The sequence below is a fragment of the Vanacampus margaritifer genome, chromosome 13 (assembly GCF_051991255.1).
Source record: "Vanacampus margaritifer isolate UIUO_Vmar chromosome 13, RoL_Vmar_1.0, whole genome shotgun sequence".
Classification (NCBI taxonomy): domain Eukaryota; kingdom Metazoa; phylum Chordata; class Actinopteri; order Syngnathiformes; family Syngnathidae; genus Vanacampus; species Vanacampus margaritifer.
This window is the reverse complement of record NC_135444.1, coordinates 6,284,458-6,311,100: the sequence shown is the minus strand read 5'-3', so window position 1 is coordinate 6,311,100 and position 26,643 is coordinate 6,284,458. Positions and strand designations below refer to the sequence as shown.

Here is a 26,643-nt window from a genome sequence, read left to right as displayed (position 1 = left end):
AAACATGTTTGCAATAGCTACCAACTACTTCATTGTGGCATTTAAGAAAAAAATATGAATGTTAAGTTTATGTTCAAACTAATTTAGAATCAATATATATTTGTACAGTGTATATTTTGCACAGGAATGATTGTTGAATAAATGAAACCTTTAAATAAACAATTGTTGGATTTATTAGATATAAATCGATAAAAATCGTAATCGTCCTGAATGTTTTTATTTTTGGGCCATATCGCCCAGCCCTACCCCTAACATGTGCTGTCCCTCTGATGTACTCATTCCTGATTCTATCCATCCTGATCACTCCCAAAGAGAACCTCAGCATTTTCATCTCTGCCACCTCCAGCTCTGCCTCCTGTCTTATCCTCAGTGGCACTGTCTCCAGACCAAACAACATCGCTGGTCTCACCACAGTTTTATAAACCTTTTCTTTCATTTTAGCTGAAACTCTTCTATCACACATCACACCTGACACATTTCTCCACCCATTCCAGCCTGCCTGCACATGCTTCTTCACTTCTTTTCCACACTCTCCATTGCTCTGGACTGTTGACCCTAAATACTCCACCTTCTTGGTCTCTTCTCCCTGTAACCTCACTCTTCCACTTGGGTCCCTCCCCTTCACACACAGATACTCCTACTGTCTTGCTATGACTAACCTTCATTCCCCTCCTTTCCAGGACAAACCTCCACGCCTCTAGCTTCTCCTCCACCTGTTCCCTGCAATCACTACAGATCACAATGTCATCAGCAAACATCATAGTCCATGGAGATTCCTGTCTAACCTCATCTGTCATCCTGTCCATTACCATAGCAAACAAGGGGCTTCAGAGCTGATCCCTGATGTAGTCCCATCTCTACTTTGAACTCCTTCGTCACACCTCCAACACACCTCACCACTGTCTTACAGTTCTCATACATGTCCTGTCTCATACATGTCCTGCACCACTTGACTGACTTCCTCATGCAAAACCACAGTTCCTCTCTAGGCACTCTGTCGTAAGCTTTCTCCAGATCTACAAAGACACGATGCAGCTCCTTCTGACCTTCTCTGTACTTCTCTATCAACATCCTCAAAGCAAATACTGCATCTGTAGTACTCTTTCTTTTTGGCATGAAACCATACTGCTGCTCACAAATGTTCACCTCTGCCCTCAGTCTAGCTTCAACTACTCTTTCCCATAGCTTCATTGTGTGGCTCATCAGCTTTATTCCTCTGTAGTTGCCACAACTCTGCACGTCTCCACTGTTCTTAAAAATGGGCACCAGCACACTTCTCTATTTCTCAGGCATCTTCTCACTATCTAAGATCCTGTTGAATAACCCTGTCAGAAATTCTACTGCTACCTCTCCTAGACACTCTCATACCTCCACAGGTATATCATCAGGACCAAGTGTCTTTCCACTCTTTATCCTCTTCAACACCCTTCTCACTTCATCCTTACTAATCTTTGCTACTTCCTGGTCCACAACAGTCACCACTTCTACTCTTCGTTCTCTCTCATTTTCCTCATTCATCAACTCTTCAAATTACTCTTTACATCTTCCCATCACACTACTGGCATCTGTCAACACACTTCCATCCCTATCCTTTATTACCCTAACCTGCTGCACGTCCTTTTCATCTCTGTCTCTTTGCCCTGCCAACCTGTATAGATCAGTCTCTCTTACTGTGCAACCTGGTACACACGTCATTGTAATCCCCTTGTTTGGCCTTTAGCACTTCTACTTTCACCTTACGCTGCATTTCCGTGTACTCCTGTTTACTGCCCCTGGTCTAAGCAGTAGTGTTCAATCACATTAAGCTTCCTACTTTCAAGAAAGGGAAGAAGAAGAAAGAAGGGGAAAAATGCTGTGCTCGTAGTCATTTTGCTTCCCGTAACAGCCTCTGAAGATTCAGATAATTGTACGTAGGCTTTGTCCAACATGGAGTTGAATTTCCAAGCAAAAATGCACGCAAAGCCCAAAAAAACAGCACGAGTGTTTAGTGACGAGGCGGCCATTACACCTGCTGGAGTGCCATGGGGGATCGATATTGTTTGAGCTGTCGATGCCTCTGATACCATGAAGACCCAGTCTTTAAACTTAAATATCCATACTTAGGTTATTTGAGGTAGTGTATTTTTAGCATTGTACCAAAAAGGAAAGCCGTATGGACATTGAGACAGATGCACACAGGGGGCAGGGCGGCATCAAGTTAATACATTTGTTACATATTGACAGGTAGTGTCAAAAGCTATTACTGTTGGCCAAAAGTCATTAGTGGCAGCCCACCACAGATAAATATATGTGGGAACCACTGTGGCTGTAATCTTATGTTATTTTGTGGAGCCGATCAATGACTGGCAAATTAAGATGTGTTGTTAAAATGTGTTGCTCACAAAAAGTGCATAAAATGCAAAATATCAGCCAATCCGATATAGCCGATCAGATCGGTGAAGCATAGCTAATGCTGTGAAATTACATTTTAGTAATTTATAAGAAAAGCCAGTATGACTTTCACGGAGTGTGAAGTACAGTATGCCAAAAACAACACACATGCAATAGAATCAACATTATGTATTAGCCCCGGAATAGACCAACCTTTGCATGACTGCCAATAAACCACTTCACAATATGCATCTTGCAATGTGACTCAACTGTAGAGAACTACTCAAATGTCAAAAAGTGCATCTTTAATCTGAATCTTTAACACGTATCAAGTATGAATTATCTACTGACTGGACAGCTCAAACAAATGAAAATGCCTGAGCAATGCATGTGTGTGTTTTGTTCCAGTGAGGCAGGTTTTCCTGACAAGAGGAGTTTCTTTTACAGTTGGGAGAGAGTATTCCGGAGAGAGTGGTGTCATGGGACAACATCTGGAATGTGTCCAACGTGTCTCCTGTTTCATTTCAGATTTAACACACACAGTCAAGAACTACCTAGTACATTCATAGAGTTAGGGTGATACCGGGCCACAGCCAAGCTTAGCTGCACAAGAATTGTTTTTTTATTTTTATAATGATGTTAGTTTGGTTCCATTTATGGCATAGGCAACTTAAGACTTACTACAGCTAAACCAGAATTAAAATTGACCACTATGCCCATGTCAGGCTGTGAAAAGCCATAAAATTTCATTTGCTGCACTGTTTGCCTCGGTTGTTGCAGCATTTCTGTGTAATGCCTTTTTTACATTTTTATTGCATAAGCTATATAGTATAAGCCTTCCATTTAAATGGGAATATTCAATTATGTTTAAATCTAATACTTGGTGCATCTGCTGGCGGGTGTATTAGATCATCATGTTTAAAAAAAAAATCCACTCGTGTGTAACAACTATTATACAAGTACAGATTATCCATGTGGTCAAAAGGATAAACCAGTGCTGCATTTGGCTTCAGTGGGCATTTTGTACACCCATGATCCATCTTTCCTAATGATGAAGATTGTCATGAAATCACAACAAAGTTTCAATGTTGACACCATTTATTGATGTTTTTCTAAATGTATACTTTGATTTTAAAAATACTGACACTTATGTGTCACAAGTCACAAGATTTCTATCCAGATTTAATGCCTGCACCTAAATCACTGTCTAAGCAACAACATAGTGATGTAAACACAGTACGATGCTGCTAGTAGCTACTGATTCATTAGCAGATTAGCTAGCTGACTGAAGGGGAGCTTTTACATGGCAATATTTCATTCATTCAAGCTGGACACAGTGTTCTCAAGAGAGCTCAAGCAAAGTAGGGAAGACCTTAAATTGTCAAAATGTCAATTTAAATTGTGCCAAACATGCTGATAGAGCTTTTTATGCCTTTACAGTTCTGCGACAACTGTCTCATGGCAGGCTGATGTAAGCTGCTGAGCTAGAGTGAAACGAGCTGTTTATCATACTTCAGTGGGAGACAGACAGAAGAGTTGGATAACACATCTCAATCCATCTCAGGATCATGTCAGTCAGTACTTTTTAAAATCTGGAATCAGTGAATTAGACCAGTGGTTCCCAACCAACGGTCCGCAGCCCAACAACACTTGGGCACTTGATACAGGGCCCAAAATTCAGTCCAGCACTGCTTACTGTACATTTTTGGCTTGGACACAACCCAGTGTCGCAACCATGAGGAATGAGAGTGTTTCTACATGATCGTGCCCTTTTCAACATTATGTTGTTTAAGGCAGTGTAGTCGAACAGCCAGACTCCAGCCATTGCTTGAAAGTAAGTGACCATGGATCTTCGCCGACATAGCCAACAAAGTCATGGACTGAAATTCGGTGTGGGGTTGTTATTTTGTAAATTAGTAAATGCAGATTCCTCAATCTCAAATTTTCAGTAATAGGCAGCTAAGATTTAATTTAAGGCTTAATGGGGTGGGTAGGCAGGTGACCCAGCTAATTGCATAAAAGAAATTAAAACAATCAAATATTCATGAACAAAAACTTGTGCATTTGTAGTGCCTAAGCTGCATATAATCAGACTGAAGTACACTTTTAGTCATCATATACAATGCAATATTCATATCACAAATTTTTACATCAGTAGTCTGATGGAGTAGCAGTACTCCATCTGCTGTTTCACTCCACTGATTATAACGACAAAACACCTTATGCTTGCATAATTGCTTGCTTTACATATACAGTATCTTGTTGATCTTGCAACGCCTCCCTGTCTGTTGTAGTTCACATAATACGGAAATTAATCAACCACAACTTCACCAATATGCAGTACCTTGGTGTCACACAGCATTGGCGGTGACCACAGATGCAGTGAGGTACTAAAAGAAACTGTATAATCCATCCATTTTTAGTTGATTGGCAGGAGCCGGAGCACATTCCAACCATTTTTTGGTGGGAGGCAAATAGCCAATTAATCACAAGGCATACTGTATATTGACAAACAGTCATGTCTAATTTCACAATATTCTCAAATGCAAAAACACACCATGATACAGGACGTGACCTACTAACAGCAACTGATAAACAAGAAAGACAAAAACAAATATGAAACAATGCAGACTTGGCAGAGATCCGTGAGTTCCATCCTGCGGATTAATCTGCAAGTAGGGCCGGCCGATAAGGCATTAAAAATTAAAATAAATAAATAAAAATCATAGAAATCTGATTGCCAACATTATTCATTTCATTTTTCCCCTCTTCACTACTAGGAAAAGCAAATGACAATGACATTATTCATAACTGGTTTTGCTTTTTGTATACCCCTGGCCCGCCCTTCTCAGATTTGCTTTATTTCTCGTGATACCTAACAAACTTTGAAAAGAGTTTTATCTGAGTATTAATTTGCATAGAACTACACAGAAATAAATTAGGGAGGCACCGAAAATTTGGCTACCAAAATATCGGCATTGAAGTGCCCAAAAGTGAACTTTCAGTTTTGCGATTTTTACAGAACTTTATTTACTTTATTATTTTATGTATATCGATATGTTTATTTACATCATCCACAAACAAATTTCAAACTCCAAATATATAAAACAAGCTAAACATAATTTACACAGAGGATTAACAGTCATATTAAAACAAACACATTTCTAATAATCAGTGATTTACAAATACAGTTCTTTTCGTCCTTTTTTCCCCCTTTTCTTAAGTGACAAAGGATTTGCCTGACTACGGTGTTACTATCCACTACTATATTCTTCATGGACACTGGTTTTCCAAAGTTTCGCACAAACAACCGTTATAATAGTTTGAAACAATTATTTTTCTTTGGGAGATGTTATTTTCTATCAAGCAATACATAATAGTGGTATAATTAACATCAATATTAAGACCATTAACTTTCCTCATCACTCAGACCTGCTGAGCTCTATTACATTCCATTAATAAGTGTTGTTGTGTTTCATCCTCTGAACAATTAATCATAGGATATTTTTTTGTCTTTACATAACAAGACCATGAAACCATTGCCCTAATTCAGTTTTAGTCCTCAGACTTGTCACAGAAACAACAGGGCTGAAACAGGATGTTGTGATGACGCAAGCACGGGCAGACAGACCTCTTAACTGAGCCAAGGTGGTGCAAGCCTTGATATGGGGAAATTAACTGAGCCAAAATTCCCCCACTATTTGGAGTGCCATTGCCAGTAATGCACACCTTTGAACGAACTCATAACTGTGTGCAGATGATATCATCAGACTAAATGCGTCACATGTACCACTGCACAAGCACAAATTACATGTACTACTCACGCAAGACCATTACACAAATGCATGCGAATTACTCAATTGTTAAAACACCAACAGTAATTTATGGACTATAAGGCGAACCTGACTATAAGACGGACTCGCTAAATTTGGGGAATACTCGAGTTTATTACACATATAAGCCGCACCCGACTATAAGCCACAGGTGTTTTAATGTTACCGCACCGGGTTCCCGCTACTTTCTTTTTGATAGTGAGGACGGCAAATTGTTTATCTCTTGTTCTGTCTTTCATACTGTATTTGGGCTCACTTGGTTTGTTTTGCTCTGCCTGACGCTCTTGCGCTTCCTTTATAGTGCGCCCCCTTGTGATCTGATGGACCTTTGTATTTGGCGCAGTGTCGAATGCAATAATAATAATAATAATAATAATAATAAGAATTAAAGTGTGAACTATGAACTCTGTAACAAACTATTTGAGATAGATACATGTAGTATTGACAGATAGACAGATAAATAGATATAGACTGACAAACAGATCAATTAAACACTTAAAACAGCAACTAGATGGTCATTTTCTCTCTTCTTGTTTTTACATCACCAAGAGCAGAGACCATTTAAATATATATAGTTTTGCAGTCATTTCTACAGGAGACCATGAGAGCAGACATTACTGTACATGTTGGTGTTTTCTTTAAGAGACTGGGATCTCCCTGTGAGTAAAGCCTGCAGTGTACATATGTAAATGGCTATACAGTCCTGTCACCGTCTCACAGGCATTCAGCCAGTGCAAGAAAGCACCCAGCTAAACCACAAACTGACCCACTGTGTGTCGACCAGGCCTGCGAACAAAGACAACCTTTCAGAACACAGCAGTTTCCACTTGTCTCTTGCTTTTCGTTTCAACATTAACACAGGGCTCAGAAGTGCATACTCTATTTCTCATTCTCAGTTGTGTTATAATGTGGTAAAAGAGGTCATTCTGCCATGCTTGGTTGTCTCAGGTACATATACAGTAGTCACCTCTTGATCTGCAAGTATAGTTTATTTCATGAATCATTACACTTAGTTTCAGTTTGGTCCACTACTTTTTGTTCTCATTGCCAAAGGTTATAAATGAGACTGACCATACCAGTTTTCAGGACCCTTCTATTGAGGCATTTATTACAATGGTACAACAGTAGGGAGGCACTAGACTAAATACCTGTTGATTGGATGACCAAGAATGGTCACTTCCATGCAACGGCGGGAACGGAATGGAAAAAATACTAATTGCATCATTTTCCAAGGTATTTTGGATCACAAAGAATTCAAAGAGGTTACATGTTTCTGCACCAGAAAATGGAATAGAATCGAATATATTGTCATTGCACGTCACGAGTAGAGACACAAACAACAAACAAAATTCACTTCACAGTTACAACCTGTCCAAGAGAAATAAACGATGACCAACAGAGGGAGACAGAATGGGAAGCCTGACAAGCCGCCAAAAGCAGTGTCCTGACTTCTCAGATGAAAAAAGAAAAACAAACGAAAATGCTCCTGTGACAGGAGCCGCACAGTCTTGATTTGAGGAAGGACCCCTCAGGAAACAGCCACATGATTACCCAACAAACAATAACTCGAATACTTGCACATAAGTGGGGTAGGGGCTTATCGGGCGGGGGACATTACAGCCCAAACGCAGGGAGTGGGCAATTGCGCCCTTAGATAGGCGTCCACCTCCTTCCCAGCACAAGTGAGTATTCAGTACTGTACTGTGTAAGTTAGTAAGGTTTGGTTAAATTATTGACCGGTTAGACGGTGTCACACTGATATGTCATGTCAAACATTGACACAGCTATCACCATCCTGCCTACACAGCTGGTGGCAGACATGGAAGGCAAATCAAGGTTTACAGTGGAAACTGAACTGTACTCCTCTGTGTTACAATTTAAGTCAGTCCTTAACACTAGGCCCTTTTACACTGCCTGGTAAAGCCACTTCATTTTCCTTTTTTTCTTACTATGCTGCTCAAGCTGGGGGGCGAAATTAACTCATTGCAGGATGACGTTGCTGTTTTAATAGCATTCACATTTGTGGTAATATTCTATCTTCACTGGGTTATGTGTAAAAGGCAAAGATAGACGCTGAATGTTCAGGCTCCGATGCGGGGCGTGTGTAAAAAGGGGGTCCACAACAACGGGGAAAACCAAGTGTTTTCCTTCAAATCCTGATATCTAGCATTCAATAGATTACAACAAATGATATTAAAGGAGTACTCCGATTGAAGAATCTGATACACCGCCATTGCTTGTCAAACAGTCAAAAGTAAGCTTATAAGCTTACTTCATAGTAATTTTACAAGCTCTCTTTTCATTGAAGTTTTAAAACACTGCCTTGAAACCAGTCAAACAACACTTCTGTATCAGCTAATTTATACAACCCCCATGTTACTTTACATATCTCAGTTTGTGATTTTAGATGGAATTCTAAAAAAAGATTGGTTGTTGGTGGATATATTGAACCTAATCTTCTGTTTCAGCTATCTTATTGCACAAACATAAATAGAGCACTGCACACTACCTACGGCTGGAATGAGTCCTTGAGTAATTGATTAATTTTAAAAATTGCTGGACGATTTTTTTCTGCCTCAAGGAACTGTTAAATTGTAAAGCTTAAGGGACACATGGGCTATTTAATCACTGCTATTGACAGGGAGCTACTGTATATACCAATAGTATGAAACTGGGAGGAGTGGCAGTGAATAAGTTGGCACAGAGTGGTTACGTCACCAGCGCATGGGAAGAAGTGCAGAAACAGGCATAATTGATCAAAGGAGCAACAAAATGGAGGAGGCGGGTAGGAACAGCAATGACGAAAACGATATTGTGGGAGCACTTCAGATTGAAAAGCAAGATGAACACCGTGACGTGTACTAATATTGTAAAACAGCCCTTGCACACAATAACAACAAATCCTCAATGTTGCAAAAACTCTGCCGAATACACCCAGAAGAAGAGCGGACAAGGTACAAATTACATAACAAAAATGAGTGCGATTAATGTACCTGTAATAACATAACGTTAGAAGTGCGGAGCGCTAGGTTTCTGCTAATTATGACAATTGTCAATTTTTGGGGGAGTTTATTACAATGGTGACAAGCATGGACATCCTATGACTTTCACACAGGGTTTATTTAATCGGTTAAAGGACATCGCTGTGAAGTGAAGAAGATGCCAATAAAAACATGATTAAGTTAGCGGAGCAGTCAGTAGCTGGTCACTTCTAGCAGACAATACTGTGTGGTGGAGGCTCTCACTTGCTTGGTGGAGAAAATTTTAAGGAGCACTGGTGTAATATGCTCCTTCAACATAGGTGCTTTTCATTTTAGTTCTGACTTCTAACTCTTCTAAATTTTATAGTAGTATTAAGAATATTTGTCTTATTTATTGATGTATTCGTCTACTTATTAGTTAGCTGGGCTGAGTTCGAACATAAATGCACGCCATGTCGAATGCTAAAATTCTAGGTGCTCAAGTGAAGTTCACAACAAAGGCTGTGTATTCATATTTTTATTAAAGCTTTATAATTTTGATGAAATACTACGTTTAAATTTGATATCTATTTAAATTTATTGATTTATTAATTGTATTTGTTTGAAATTGCCTCACTGGTAACAGTTTGCTGTTACACAAAATTTGAATTTAAGAACAAAAAATCTTGTTGATTATCAAAATGCCGACTCTCATTTTTTCTTGTGTATTCACAATTGCTCTTTATCCAATCACAAGTATATTTAATGTAAATACTTGATTATTTGATAGTATTGCTGCAGCCCTAACACTAATGTTAGTGCCAGCAACACGGTGAAGCATTCTGTTACTATTACATTTATTGCAATACTCCCACAATTACCAAGCCAGCTGTAACATATGAACATACGCTCTAAATGTGATACTCGCCTTGAAAAAACAAAAATATTGCTAGAACGAGGGGATAAAGTTAATGAGGTGAAAAGAATTAGTGGCTAATCATACAATTACCATTCTGTGGTTAGACAATATTTACAGCTTAAGTGGGTGACAAAGAAGTAAACGCTCGTGTATTAGAGTTGTCAGGTGTTTAGTTCTATAAGGAAGTGCTCACTAAGATAGATACGAACTCAGACCTTTGAGATCAGGAATGGACTTCAACATGTGGACCGACAACTGTTCAGGAGTGGGGGGCCTTTTTATTTTAGGTTCAGCATTACCTCATGTTAAGCTTCCGAACTACCGGCAGTTATGAGAATGTATGTTTTTAACTTCCCACCTCCCCTTACTATTATATGAAAATGAACAGTAGTTACAGTGGGCACAAGAATCATGGAGCAATAGTATTGCCTTAATGCCATACCCAGATATAGCTGGATACCATTGGGATAAAAATACCCGAACAGATGGGAGGGTGCACAGGCAAGGGTAGAGGCAGTGAGCAGTGAGCACAACGTAAGATTTCAGAGGAGAGAACTGCAATTACAACCGCTTTCTAACCTCTGCCTTCTATGTGGTTCACAAAGCCTTCAGTGGATGCCCATTCAGAGATAATGACCTCCCTGGGATACACAAATGTAAGAATAATCATACACAGACCAGTGGCGCTGTGGTGGAAATGACGCCAAGACTCCAACATCTCCAGTAATAACTACTTTACTAGTTAGACTTAGGCTTTGCCATCATTAATGTATTACCAGTAGTGGTGCACCAATCGACTGACCACCAATAGTGATCAGTCGATTTCCGTGGTTTGGCATATGTCAATATGCCTTTCAATGCCGATCACAAAAACCCACAGCTCATACTCTGCAACTAGAGACCAGCCTGAGTGCAATAGAGCGTCCCCTCCCCCTTTCCTTAATACTGCACATGTTCCAGACCAAACCAGTAACTGAATCATAATATATGTTTGTGTATTTTCGGCACTGTCAAACTGAGCTAATGTCCTGTTTTTTACAATAAAGGGATGGACATTTGGACAGATTGCTTTTTTTTCCAGGGGTCCCCAAACTTTTTGAAACAGAGCTACTTTCTGGGTACTGATTAATGCAAAGGGCTTCCAGTCTGAAATAACAAATTTGCTCAAATTGTTAGCAGGTAAAGCATTTCCATGTAATTGACCCTCTAGCTTTTCTCCACTAAGGTTTGGCCATGCGCAACAACAATACTTTTTTTTTTTTTAATACTGTATTGTTATTACCAAAAGTGATGCCATTTACTGGAAAGTGGAGCTGGTAGGGCCACCACAACTTGGCTCATGGTAGCCAGCCTGATATTGATCAGTCTCCTGATTAGTCAGTAAGTGAGTAAGAAAGTATCATGATTTGTCTTCACATAAATGAATATCATTAATTATTATTAATAAAACACAATAACAACATTATTAAAAGTAACTTGAGAAAATTTGTTACTTCAGAAGTGTGTACCAAACGGGTAGCCCACCACATTAATCAATACTCAAGATGTAGCTCTCAGTTTCAAAAAGGTTGGTGACCCCTAAATAGAGGTTATGCAATGGAAATGTCTGATATGCTGTAGTTAGCGTCTGGCCTTCACTTCAGCATTAAAAACCCAAACAAAATGATGACATTGAATACCAATATAAAAGGTTTGGTCATAAACTTGTTAAAATAACTACAGACACGACTTCTTATTGTACTTAGGAAAGATTTCATACAAATATTATATATAAATAAATATATAATATAAATAAAGATGAAAAGGTAAAGAGTTTCTGTAATGCTAGTGGTTTACTGAAAACATTGCATCAGTTTCTTTCCTTTATAGATAAACAAAGGAACCGTTTCTGTGCTTGAATGAAGCAACAGAAATTAAAGTTTAAAGATTGAAGCCAGCGTTCAAATCAATGGAGACCAGCGGAATACCAAATTGTTCACATATACAGTCAAAAGCTTAAAGCATAAGTGTGTTGCTATCTCAACAGAATCCTATAGTTAGAGGCTTTGGGTAGTGACTGAAAGAAAGAGAATACTGATATGGTATGTGACAAAATTGTAACCATGTGCCTGCTGAGCTTATCACCACTATTAGTTGTTTGTTTTTTAAATCCAGGAGTGATCATTAGCTACATATACATATCACATAATCGTGGTTCAATGAGAATATATTTACACTACGACTATTGCTTCTCATGGAAAAAAGTGGTAGACCAATACAATGCAGTGCTTTATTCAGGCTCCCAAATCAGCCTTTTGAGCAGTTATCTAATTGAGTTGTAACTATTTGATCATCACAAAACGAGCATTGTTGATTAGGTTTGCCAAATACTGAACAAAAAGGGGGACCAAACACATGAGTGCTGTGTTAAATGAGAGTGTGCGCTTACCAATTTGATCGCCACATATTCGTTGGTATAGAGATTTTTTCCCAGGCGCAGCTCTCCAAAGTTCCCGCAGCCAATCTTTTTACCAACACGGAAGTTTGGGCCAACCATAAGAACTCCAGAATTGGTCCCAGAACTCCGGCCCCCATGTCCAGTCCTGCTACCTGCCGTTTTAGACATTTTTTTCCCTTCCTCTGGCTCTCCCTTGCCCCCTCTCTTGTCAAAATCCATAAGCTTGTGATACCCTGGCCTCTCCACGGTTATTCTCCAGCCATGCAAACCATAGGAGATCCAGTAACAATGGCAGAGGAAGCTTTAGGAAGGGGGAAGGGAGTTAAATCTCACAAGACAGAGGAAAGGTGTTGCTGTTAAAATTGTGGTAGCAAATAAACAAATCTATATCTAGAGCCGCGTCCTCCCGTTTTTATCTTCTTAATTCTTTGTCACTCCAACTCCAGTCAAACAAAAATCCGGTCCCGACAGCAGACTGAGCAGCAGGCGGTGCTAGAATGTGCCCACAGACACACATACAGTACAAATCATAAAAAATCACTCCAAAAGCCAGCTAGTGAATCCACAAGGCCACTTGGGAACATCCCTTGGGGTTCCTCATTCCTTGTGGTCAGCCCTCAGTGATACATTGGCTGCTATCCATGTTGTAGGGTCACGGCACACAGCAACCCTGAGAGCAAACAGCGATGAGATGAACTGGTAACGGATTGGTTTTCTGTCACCTTGATACCTGCAAAAGAATCAAAAGGAAAGAATGAGCTCATAACTTATGATGTCATAGTTTCCATTTGGCCCATTATAGCTCTTCTTCAAACCCAAAATGGTACCCAGGTAGATTAAATAGTGTTTACACACACACACACACACACACACACAAAATCCTTAGACTGTTCCGTTAATCATTGAGCAGGCAAATTTTTTCATAGCCAAGATTTGTTTTGTGCTACCAATTTTACTTTGTCAAATTCTTTATCATTTTATTTAAGAGTCAAAATGTCAATGTTATGGTGTTATATCACAACCGTTTGACTTAACTAAAGACTAAAGTCAGTTGTTATTTAACCATAATAGAAGATATTCAAGTTTTAAAACTTAAGGTCAATTTAGCGTGTTAGATACCGGTAATTGAAGTTGAGATTAACACTGCAAGTCTACAATTACTATGATATACAGTAACCTTTGGAGCCAACAATACAAACCAATGATTTATCCTTTGAATGTGTCAAAGGCATTTCAGGAGTGGAATGTGACTGTTCAACAGTACAATACCAACATTAATTGATACAAGCACATATTAACAACAGTGACTGATAATATATATACATATCCATTTGAATGGTCAAAATTAATCATTTTTCAATTTAATTTGTTTAGCTAAGCAACATACTTGTGGTGCACAAATCAATCAGTTCCAGGCACAGCTGTCAAAAGCCAGAATGAGGTCAATTTTAATTGACAGTGCAACTTAAACATTAGATCCAAAACAGCTCTACTGAACATGAACACTATATAAGCACAAGCTAAGAGGCTGGTTCAGAAGAAGAGCCCAGGTAATGGTCAACTACTCTTACCACTGGAAAGGCACTTTATATGGATCAATAAGAAGTATAAATTAGAAACGATGTCTATTCCAAAATGGCCAAAATGCGTCTCACAATATAAATATCCAACATCCTCTGAAAAGTGTATGTTAAACATGTACAACTCTCTCATGTTCAGTTCTCAGGAACAACAGTGATGTTCCTGGGTCAAATCGACTCAGGCATACTTAATCCAAAAGTAAGTTCAAAGGCCTCCAACATCTTCCACAGCCAATAAATTCAGGAAGAAGCAATTGATTGTTGAAGTAAATGACCTACTGGCCACACTGCCCTTCTCACAAGTGATGCAGTTTGAAACGTCTCTTTAATTTTGACATGTCAACTTGGAAAACCCTTTGGAATTTTGGCCCATAACATCTTATTGGTGGATATTTTTAGCTGAAACTTGTCAGCCAATCTGAGATGTGGTTCCCCAAGTAGCAGACAAATAAAAGGGTCAAGGATATATGTTGAGAATAATCATGTTATACTTTTGTTAAATCTGAAGGCATTTTTGACCAGGCTTTCTAGGGGCGATATTACAAAACCATTCTCCAAAAAGATCCTTTCTTTTTCTTTTTTATTTCTCCAGAACCCACCATCCAAGTTTCAAAATGTATGCTATGTACTCAGATTGAAGTGCCCATTCCAACCAGGTTTGCATTTTTGACAGTGTCATATTTAAGAAATCAGCCCCCACCTTTCTCCCCACAGAAAATGCTTTAATCAAATTTATACTTTTTATTATTATTTTAAAACAGGTCAGTTTTCCTTGAAACATTACAAGAGAGTGTTAATACAGCAGTTTCCAAGAAGAGGTGAGATCACAGAAGATTGACAAAGATGTTTTCAAAAGCGAAAGGCAAACAACAAAATAGTAGAGCGGCTCTAAATAGGTTTTCCATTTTTCTTATATTTCCAACTACAGCCTATGAAAACAAGTGGCAATGCAATCGGCAATAAAGTCTTCACAGTATTGTTTGGTAATACATTCTGTAGGAAATGAAGAGAGCGGCCACCTGGTCACAAGTACATAAGTACAATAAACAAGAAGCCTAAAAGCCATTAGAGCATCCATGCTAAATCATCACGATTGTGAAATGTTTAAAGTTGCATACTGTATATGTGAAATGCTTGTATGAATAGGTTTACATTCGACATAATTGAGGTAAAACACACACAAATCCACTTCTGTGTTGTTGTATTTTGCGTTACCATTACTGCTTCTACTCAAGAAGGATATTTTGAATGTACTGCTATCACTACCTATTAGTTTATTACCTTAGCAATAAGGCCTAATTTTTGAGGTGGCACCAAACCAGCAGGTCTAAATCATGGCTAGTGACTTTACCGTCACTTCTCTCAATATAGCTACGGGTAGCTCGCATTGATTGACACGGCAAGGAAAAATAAACACAATTCAGTGTGACTACTCTTCCCTCGCAACAAAGTGAATGTCTAAAACGATATTAATCAATAGTGCCCACATCGATCGGCAGATTTCCTCTTTATGGCGAGTAAAATGTGTGCATTTTTGCTAATTGGTTCACGCTCGCTAACAACTTGCTAGCTAGCACTAGCTGTCATTTAGCTTTACTTTTGTGTAGTCTCACAAATAACTATTTCCTCAACTGGATACCAAGTATATTGCGTTTGGCGGCGGTTATGTCGGTAATACATACAAGGAGTAGTGATACATTTCTTCAAAAAATAACCGCAGACTAGCACTTGCTAGTTGGTGAGGACAAGGCCATTTACGCTCAAGACATCCTGGCGTTATTTAGCAACTTAGCATAACAGCGTTCATTCGTTCACAGATTTTATGTATATCAATATGTTGTCTTGTAATTCGTAAACACAAGTGGCGTACACAATTACCATCTAATTGTAAGCGGATGGTTCTTATTAAATTTTACAGTTGATGAATGCTAACCTAGTTAGCACATCAAAAAAAAAAAACACCGCTCCTCTTGGCCCTACGCCTAATAAAAAAAACAGCTAACGTTAGCCGGCGCTAATATAGCAACTCGGATGTAAAAGGAAAAAAATGACCTAAGAATAACTAACATTAAACGAACCACATCATCCAAAGTAGGAAGACAGCAGCGCACAAATTATTCATTGATTGACAGCCCCGAAAACACGCTAATCTGGTTAGTAAATGACTAATAACAAATGAATAACACTATCACTTCCGACGCTGTTATAGACTATAGACTACTGTATACTTTGTCAGATTTATCACAATGTAACCTGACAGTTTAATTCAAAATACATATTGCAGTCATTGACATTGCGCCGGCTACTGCCGGGCAACTCCTTAATCCTAACAAGCGAGTGTACACCAGCGGTCCCTCTTTTAGCTCGCATGCTAACGTTAGCGTTGACCAAAACTAGCACACGAAACACAGCGAGAACGTTCATATACCGCGAGGCGCTTTCTTCTTCGAGGAACAACAATTGGGAAGGAGCTTTTACGCCCACAGGAAAACGTGTGGAATTACCTTTAGACTTAAGCTATCGATGCACAGTCGAAGTCATGGCTCTTCGTACGTATGAATCGTTTATTTTTCCCCCTCTTGTCCTCCAGTTGCTATGATGTCTCTTTAAGCCTCCCTCGACTGCCGATACCCTGACACAGCGTCACACTGCCTCACGCCACTACTACGCAGAAAAAAATTCGGGACGTAACCTTTTTCGGGAATACGGAAAAGAAAAGCTCGCAGCTTCCGCAGTTTTACTGTTCCAACTCGAGTAAAGTACAAATACTGTACTGAACTATTCGGAAAAAGTGAAGCTACACTATATTATATTATAAGTCTAAATCTAAACATGTTTGTATCAGAAAATACAGAGTTAGTCATGATCACTTTATGCAAATCGGAAATTCGCTCACACGAAGTTTTGTGATTATTTTTCTCCAATATACGAAAATATACAATTTAAAACGTAAAAAATAAATAAAACATAAAGCATTAAATTGTATCATAAAACACTACAAACTACAGTCACAATAAACAATTATATGACAATTTAGTTATATCTAATTAAAATGTCAAGTATTGAGTCAATTGTTTTACAAGAAGAAACAATCGTGCTGTAGATTAACTATTAATGAAACAATATTGAACATGAATTAATTACTCAGGTAATTAACTCACATATCTCACATTCTAGCCACATGATTTAGGCACTCATACAGTTGGTCATATGCAGTGGATATAAACAATATACATAGTACACACTGCTGTTCAAAGTTTTTGTGATATAAAAAATTACAACAAGATTAATCATTTCAAAACTTTTCCCATCATGACCTATAATTAAAAACAAACAAACAAAAAATATTACTGGCGGAAACAGGCTTCCCTACCTAGAATGTATTTATTTATTTATTTATTTCTAGCTGAGATGATCTTTCATAACTGCATAACTCAATAATAATAATAATAATAATAATAATAATTTCTCAATTTACATCCTCTTATATCTGATGATGTGGCTATGTTCAAAATTAACCAATCACCCTTAAACTCATGTTGAATGGAAGTCAGCACACATCTGCCACCAGAAAAGTACCTCTGATTAACCCCAAATAAAGTTATGATGTTCTAGTAGGCTTTTCCAGCCATTTGTAGCAGAACTCTGAAGGTTTTCTGTGAACACTGACTACTATTTGTAGTCAATTACAATTCTACCAATCTTGACTGAGTTCTCATTTCCCAATATCATCTGAAGAAAAACAGCCACAAAATGTCAACCCAAAACTGTCATCATGCTGCTTCATCTCTTCTTCTTTTTTTTCAATTGAGTTGTACAGTTTATAGGTCACTACGACAGTCACAATGTTTTGAAATTACTTATTTTGATCTATTTATTATATCACAAAGGCTGGCATTTGAAAGGGGTGTGTAGATTTTTTATATACAGTACACTGTGTTTAATGCTGTCATTAAAATGTGTAGTATAGGCATGGTCCCAAAACTATTACTATAATATGCTGTACTATTTTCCATTATGTTAAGAATTTTGCAAAAGTCACAATTAGACAGCATGTTATGACAATATCATCCCAAGCAGTCCCAGTGTCCTTGTGAAATACATAACTTTGAATGTAGAAAAGTAAATGTTCAAATCAGCTATCTAGTCTTGGTTAAAATGAAGAGAAAAAAAGGAGAAGCCATTGAGAGACACAGAGATTTAAAATACAAATAATTTTATTTCACTTTTATTTTGTTTATATTGCAGAGCTGCGTTATAGTAAGGAGTATTATGTTGCCGTTGTTATTGCAGCAATAGAAAGCAGTGCAATCCGATAAAAGATATATAAATCATACAATAAAAAAAGTGAGCAGGAAACGGTATGGTAAAAGATGTAAAGAGAAAATAGGCAGTAGCACGTGCAGCCTCCAGATTGCCCATTGGCTGCTGGCCCTAAATCCACAGTTACAAGCCCAGGTTAGGATACAGCACAGCTTTATTGGAACAAGCAGTCTGAAGGGAGAGGCTGCAGTTTTTAGTCATGGCTGTCAGAGGAGCCCCCAGGCCCGGGTTCTGCTGCTGTATGAAGGGCCAGAACTCTGGAGGGCCGACAAGCTCTGTGGAAAGCATCCCGAAAAGTGGCTGGCGAGGTGGGTGGCTGTAATTTTGGCCTGGGATGAAAGGGAAAAGGGGAGGGGAGGGAAGTCGCAGGGGATACCTGGAGATGAGATGAGAGTCTGAACGGGGGCAAAGATCTCTTTTTTGATCTGACACGGGAGTGCAAGGCCTGAGTGGAATGTTTCTTTCAGTGGGTGATGCGTCCGTGTCTCGTCTGTCCCCCTCCTCTACCAGCTTGCTGTCATGTGGTGCCTCCTCTGTATTTTTGTCTTTGGACAGGGGTATGCACCTTTGACCTTTGCGATGCTTAGCTCTTCTGTTTTTAAACCACACCTGAAGGGAAGTGGCAAAAATACAAAGGTTTAAATTCAACACAGATTACTGTATAGAGCTGGTTAGGCAAATTTTGTGCTCAGTTCATTAGACGTGAGCTGATGTCAGCTGTCGTGTCTGGTGTGACATAAAATAAAGCAACATCACTTTCAACACAACAGGGTTTGGAGAAGTGGTGAATGTCCCGCCTCTGTTATGTCTCTGGTATTACTTCAGAAGGTGGGTGTGTTGGTGCTGTTTAAAAAGAAAAGCAATTGAGATAAAAGTGTTTTTTTTCCTGGCAGTGTAAAAGAGACTTTAAAGGGGAAGTCTACATAAAAATGCAGTCCCACTATTCTAAATAGTATTTTGGTTAATATTATTAAAGCATTTTAATTACATTTATTATTTAATTTCTTTTTCTTTTTTTTCACTTTGTAAATTTTTTATTATTATTATTATTTATTTAATTTTATTCATTTCAAGCAGCAAAATCCACCCGCTTTTATCTTGACAGCTGCAGCTGTTTGAAAGCGCTATATCTTGACCTGTTATATCAGGGGCAGCCATTTTCCACTTGTTGTCCACTGAAAATGATTGAAAATGAACAACCAATCACGGCTCACCTGTTTTCTGAAGCAGAGTCGAAAATAATATCAAACAAATCTTGTTATATTAAACTGACCATAGGTCATTGGGAATGAGATTACTAAAATATGAAATAAAAATGTAGGAGGCGCTATTGAGCCTTTTTTTTGTTGTTGTTGAAAATCACACAAGAAATTTCCAGGTCTTGATGTTTGTGCAAAGTTCCATGAGTTTTCTCCCAGGTTTAAACCTTCAAAACCAGCATTACTTTTCTTTGCAAATAGCTCATCGCCATGACAACAGTGTCCAATGAAATAAAACCCTTTCAATAACTTTTCATTTTAAACTCATTCACTCCCAGCCATTTTCACTGGTTTTACTGAATTTTGACAGATTTTGCATGGCCCACAGAATATTCTGTCCTATTGCTATTAAAACATGGAACCTACCAAAATAAGTCTCTTCTTTCATCAGGAAGAAAAAGTATATTATTTCCATTTTGCAGCAATTAGCATTAGAATATAGCTAAGTTTCATCATTATTCACAAATCTGTTTAAAACAGTGGGCAAAAGAGCTTTTTGCATGTTGGCCCTGGTTGATATCTTAAACTCTGCTGCCACCTGCTGGCCGTTTTTGTAATAGCTACCATTGCTTTAAGCTTTCTCTTCAGTTCAGAGGCTGCATTAAAAAAAAAACATTAAACAATTGTATAAATACGTTTTTGGGACCATGGTAATATTTAAAATAGAACATATTTATACATTTTTGGGAGCAAATGAGTTAAAAAAAAAAGTTAAATATGACCTCTATAAAAGGCCTCAAAAAACAGCAACAAATTCCAAAGTAAATCAAAACAACAGACTTCCTGTTAGGTTTAGCATATGGTTCCAAAATCATTTTTTGGTATGTCGTGGGTTATTACATATGCCTCCCAATTATCTGAGGTATATATCGGGCCCTAATACAGTAAATAAACACTTCCTTAGAGGTATTTATTGTGACCTGTTCTTGCAGCAGTAATATGAAAAAAATCTGTGAGTGAGTATTGTGAAAAGGTCAGAATAACTACAAATCTGGGACTGGCTGAAGATAAATCACTTATAGCATAAGTAAACAAATCCATTGAGTGTTGTTGGAAGCTGACCTGAATGCGAGCCTCGGGCAAGTTGATGCAGACTGCCAGCCTCTCTCTCATGCTGACATCAGGGTACTGAGTCTGCTCAAAAGCTTTCTCCAGAGCCTGCAGCTGGGACACCGTGAAGGCCGTGCGGCTGCGGCGCTGCTTCTGCTGGTTTCCGTAACGTGCCTCCAGTATAAGTTCTGTTGCCATGGAAAGAATTAACTTATTGAAAAATCTATGTGTTTTACTGTCTATTGTGTAATGCATAAAAAAAACATTGATATATTGCGGTTTAACAACTTTGCATGTTCTTTGTAGTATGGTGTAGTGCACCACAATATTATTTTTTGTTTTCACCATTTTATTTTGTGATTTTTAACTTGGTAATCAATGTGATTTGTACTTAAGTACTGTTGTTAATCGTTATTTGTATTTAAGGCTGTAAATGCATTATAGATTTGCCTTGTGTGTGAATGGTGCTTGCCTTGCCTTCCCTAACACGGTAGTAAAGTCATATAGTAAATATTGTACAATTACAATAACAATTGTGGGCTATGAAAAAGAAAAAGTAAGTTTTGAGCATACCTTCTTGTGCTCAGCAACAGCGCAAGATGCTACTAATAATAATTGAACATTTCATTCTCAGCTGGGCATATGCCTTCAAATGTTTAGAAAAGGTCTAATTAGGTTCTCCTATAAATGTCATACACTGTATGTAAAAGTCAATGTAAAGGTCATGGGAGCCCAATATTACTAACTTTTTGTAAGTATTGTTAAACACAATAAAATAAAACCCAGTACGTACGGTGGTAACTGAGTGCCTTCTTGTGTTGTGACCAGGTATCCTTATTCCGTTCAACGCCCTATATAGTTACTAGTTCCCGTCGTAAAGCATGAACGGTATGTTATACAGTTGAGTACCTGCAAGTCTCTCGGCCACCGACAGGGTGCGCGATGCGGGGCTGGCCGCTGAGTAGACGCCGCTGTACTGTGGCGCCATCTGCTGGTGGAGCTCCAGTAGTATCGCGGCGTTGACGCCATGCAGGGGGAACATGCTGCACAAAGTAAATCCATCGAGGTCATGTTCAATATTAGGCAGAGATGTCCCAACTTTTCCAACTCTCTAAGGGTCACGTATATAAAATGACAGGAAGAGGGGGCTACGTAATTTTCTGTTTATGAAACTAATGCTAAAACTAATTCAATATGCTGCAGCAGGTCAGTTATACAAAATGCTAAGCAGTTGAACATATTCAAAGAATAAAAACGGCTCAATCTCAGTTTTGACATGACAAAGTGAAAAAAAGAGTATAATATATTGTAACATTTAACTTAAAATAAAAGATAGCGTGTTAGCTTGTAAAGTTAAAATGAATGACAAATAATTTGGCAAATTTTCATTAATTTACTAATTTTTTTTAAAAGAAAGAAAATTATAGGAAACAAACCTCTTTTTTAGGGTCGTAAATGGCACGCCAGGATTAAAATTTCTGACGAAATTTGCCAATGAAAATTTGTTTGTGTTTTTTTTTCGTTTTTTTAAATGATTGTGATTAAGAATTTGTGTACGTGTGTGTACAGGTGGTTTACCTGAGATGTTAATCTTGTCTTTTTGAGGAGTTCTCAGTGCAGCAGTAGCGTTTATCCCCAGTGCAGGAGCTCCTTGCCCGTCTCAGCTGCTTGCGAGCATTGTCAGCCCGCACTATTTAAGAAGCATTTAGCAAGGCTCCCTTCAACCATTAGCCAATAGAAAGAAAGGTATTAGCTAGGATTAGGTGGGATGAGGAGGGGGTATGTGGGGGTTGCACAGGGCTCAAGTTTGTGAAACTATTGAACTTGGGAGATTTATTCCAAGGATCCCCCTACAAGCGGGCGTTAAAACAATTAAAACAATGTGGTGGGCTAATCTCTGAGGCAGCCTAGACTAAAATAGCAGCCTTCTCAGTCAGTCCCCTTTTCGTTCTCCCATCATGCTGCTGCCGCCTTTGACGGCCCCCGCCACCATCCCCTTCTTACCTCCCCTCTTCCCAGGGGGGTTTGTTTTGCTAACACACACAATATTTCCCCTGGTAAACTGTCACCGTGTGAAGGTAATCCCAAGTCAAACCTGTTGAGAACTTTTTCAAAGGAAACTCAATTAGGAATGTTCCCAGAGAGCTCAGAGCTCATTTTACTTTATATTCATATGCATATGCACTTCTTATCTATCGGTTAGTGTGGGTGGTTTGTAATTTTACAGTGTTGGAAAGCTTTTAAAAATTAAAGACTTGCATATTTGCAATGGCAGTTTGACATGCACCCACAGGACACTTTATTAGGTACACCAGCACAATCGAAAAAGCTGCATCAAAATTGTTCTGTGGCAATTCAAATATTTGTTTTACTTTATTTTGGTACATGAGAAAGAGCTAGTAATGGGAAACATAAAAGTGACAACCCTTGTCAAGTCACATGCAAATCACTAAAAATAAATGTACAGGTCTGTATAAATAATGCATCATTGAACGTGTGACTTTATTATTTGAATATTATCAAATGTGGCGTTTATTGCCCTGCATTAAATAATTTGATAATTTGGTGTCAGAAAGTACTTTTTGGACTATACAAATCATAACTACTACTTACAGTGCCTTGCAAAAGTATTAGCCCAACGCCCACCCCGCCTTGAACTTTTTGACCTTCTGTCACATTTCAGGCTTCAAGCATAAAGATATAAAAAAATATCTTATTTGTTATTTGTTTTGGTGAAAAGTCAACACAATTGTGACATGGAATAAAATGTATACAATATTTTAGACTTTTTAAAAATACAAATACTGCACATTGCTGAAAAATAGAGTGTGCGAAATTATTCACCCCCTTTTCTCTCAGTGATGAGACATGTTAAAAGAATATTGGGCACAAACAGAAAAATGATGATCAAGGCCAAGAATCACACTAGGTAGGTCTGCTTTTGATTTAAAAGAATGCATCAAATCAAACATACCAAATTGTTCCACTTTAATTTTACTTTTATTTTCAGTAGGAAAGATTACTGTAATGGTGTATCAATATCTAAATGGTCTTGAACCAAAATGCATGCAATATTTCAATTTATTTAGACTGATGCTTGTTTTTTTTATCATTGTAATCTAATTATTTTAGATGATTTTATTATGATTTTTGCAATGTCTGAATAATATTTTGTTTCTCTTTCTGTAATGCTTTTATGTAAAGCCCTTTGAATTGTCCTGTACATGAAATGTGCTATACAAATAAACTTTCCTTGCCTTAAAATATATCAAAATGCGTAACGTCATCAAATCACAGGAAAAAAAGAAAAAGTAATAACTTTCCCTTGTTATATTGACTTAGAGGGTGAAGACTCATACTTGGACTTCACTTCTTCCACTCACTCACATAAGCAACAGCTCAGACTTTGAAAATATGTGAAAATGTTTGCGGACTTTTTTTTTTTTACCCCCCCATCCCACTTGGCCTTTTTGTCTTCCTCCTTTCGCTGCTCTTGGCTGTCAAGCTGTATTAGTGTCCGATAGAAATAAGTCATTTAGAAGAGGCTCTGTCGGCCAGCCCCTCAGCTCCACTAAAAGCTCCAGGATTAGGTCCCAGAGGCCTTTGTCTCGGCAGCCCGTAGGATTAAGGGAGATTTAGCGCGAGGAGGGGGAAAAAAGTAGTTATTTCATGGCACTTTCATGATGAAACCTGGCCAAAGATGTGTTGGTTAGAGGGGATTAAAGGCACACAAAGAGTAGGCTTGTGTGTGACCCTCACCATCCCACACCAACGCTGTCTCAATTCGCTGCCACTAGTACCCCCTTCCCTCCACCAACGTTTCCCTTTCAGAAGGCCACTAAGGTTTTGACCGAGTTCATCTTGTAGTCATCAAGTCTCTTCTCAGTTCCCTCATTGCTTGGATGCAAGTTCCCACATGAGCAAGTGAGAGCGTCCTTAATGCAAAATTTAGGGATAATTATTCGACTACAGGGTCACGGTGTGTGCCTTTTACAGTGCTCTTATGAAAAAATAACTTCTATAAGGAAGGGTTTCGGTTTCCCAAGCTTTGTTGAGCCAAAATACATACAGGATGTTCCTGAAAGTCACTACACACTTCTTTTTCTTGTAATATATTCTATTCCAAAATTAGGCTAATTGTGAAAAAGCATTTCCGGTAATTGTTCTGCCAGCCACCCAACTATACATCGAGATAGACAGTTGAATGAAGATATTTTGTAGTAAATTTTCAGAACAAACAAGAGTAACTGGTGAATTTCAATAGGCACACTGTTTTAGGTAGCATGCTTTAGTAACTCCAGTGTGAAAACCGCTTGATTTGGTGCAACACATACTATAATCACCTGCACATAAGTAGCTGGCATTGAAGACTGAAGGGTGAGAAAATAAGTAGTTAGTGGACCCCCCCCTCCCCAGTTGGGTGGAAAAGCGTTCCAAAACTGTGATCCTCCTCTTAGGGGATCCGCTTACACATGCATGGATTACAGTGCATGAAAGACAAAAAGGCCAGTCACATTACTGAGCAGGTGAATACATGCTTGTAGCTACTACACAATATGTTGTATCACAGCTGCCTAACAGTGAACACATACTTCTTAATGACATCAAGCGGGAAACTTTTGCAATTTTGAGTCCCTTTCGATGTAAATTTCCAGCAAGTGTAGTGTTGGGGACCCTGTGGCCTGTGGGCGAGAGCAGTTTCTTTGGTCGAACATGCAATTCCATTTTATTTTTTAATCACTTCTCCTATTTAGGGTTACGGGTGAGACTATCCCAGCTGACTGAGCAAGGGGCTGCAGCGTGCACCCTGGACTGGTTGCCAGCCAATCTTTTTTTCTTTTTCTTTACATTTTAGCTTTTATAGGGGCAGCAAGATGGAGCATCTCAATTTGGGACTTTCTGTACGCATGTTTTCCTCATGCCTCTGTGTAATAATAATTGTACACTCTAAAAACAGTTGGGCCAAAAATAACCCAACTATGGGTAAAAAATGGACCGATCCTCTACTTGGGTCGATTTGACCCAACTTTGAGTCAAGAAATGGGTCTTTCAGCATAAAGCAACTCATAAATATTGGTCAGATCCTCTATTTGGGTATAAAATTGGGTCATTTTGTATAAAACAACCCAGAAAGTTGACCGGGATCGGTCCATTTTTTATCCATAATTGGGTTACTTTTGACCCAACAGTTTTTAGTGTACATTTTTAGAATGTATTAATAATCAATTGTGCTGAAATACACAGGATGAAATTATTACTTAATAAAGTACAGTCATTCATAATAATGATGATCAACTCAATCACACTCAATAAATAGTTTGTCTCCTAGTTTTTTAATGGGAAAGTCAACCCCACAACAACACGTTGTATGCACCCCCCACTAGTCTAAACACGACATTCTAATTAATAGTTTGTTTGTGAAATGTGAATTAAACAGCTAAATCCATCTGCTTTTATCCATCTCAGGGGGCGGCCATTTTGCCACTTGCTGTCGACTGAAAATGACATCACAATTAGGTAACAACCAATCACGGCTCAGCTAGCGAATGTCACGCCCAAACTCAGATGAGCCGTGATTGGTCAATACCTGCAATGTCATTTTCAGCTGACAGCAAGTGGCAAAATGTCGCCCCAAGATGAAAAAGGGTGTATTTGGTTGCTTTAGACCAGAGGTGGGCAATCTCGGTCCTCGAGGGCCAGAGTCCTGCAGGTTTTGGAGGTTTCTCACTTCCAACACAAGCTGATTCCAATCAACAGGATCGTTATCAGGCTTATGCAGAGCTTGCTGATGAGCTGATCATATATCAGCTGTGTTGGAGAAGGGCAACATGCAAAACCTGCAGGACTCCGGCCCTCGATGCCCACCTCTGCTTTAGACATATTCCACAAACACAATATTAATCAGAGACTAG

At 38.6% G+C, this 26,643-nt stretch overlaps 2 protein-coding genes across 5 annotated transcripts in view; both read right to left on the bottom strand.

The window, feature by feature from the left end:
* Positions 1-16,763, bottom strand: part of csnk1g2b (casein kinase 1, gamma 2b) — a 34,715-nt gene extending 17,952 nt beyond the window's left edge. For all 4 annotated transcript variants that reach the window (XM_077583731.1, XM_077583734.1, XM_077583732.1 and 1 more), the window contains exons 1-2: positions 16,604-16,763; positions 12,511-13,249 (exon numbers count right to left, since the gene is read on the bottom strand). In XM_077583731.1, the coding sequence (XP_077439857.1) occupies positions 12,511-12,738 (228 nt within the window). In that variant the 5' untranslated portion in view covers positions 12,739-13,249; positions 16,604-16,763. The remainder of the gene's footprint in view (positions 1-12,510; positions 13,250-16,603) is intronic.
* A 1,579-nt stretch (positions 16,764-18,342) lies between these two features.
* Positions 18,343-22,409, bottom strand: dmbx2 (diencephalon/mesencephalon homeobox 2). Its single transcript, XM_077584870.1, has 4 exons — positions 22,310-22,409; positions 21,641-21,774; positions 20,744-20,919; positions 18,343-19,031 (listed from the first exon to the last, which is right to left on the bottom strand). Exons 2-4 carry the CDS (start codon positions 21,771-21,773, stop codon positions 18,546-18,548), a joined length of 795 nt encoding a protein of 264 aa, XP_077440996.1. The 5' UTR covers position 21,774; positions 22,310-22,409; the 3' UTR covers positions 18,343-18,545.
* Between the last annotated feature and the right edge of the window lie 4,234 nt (positions 22,410-26,643).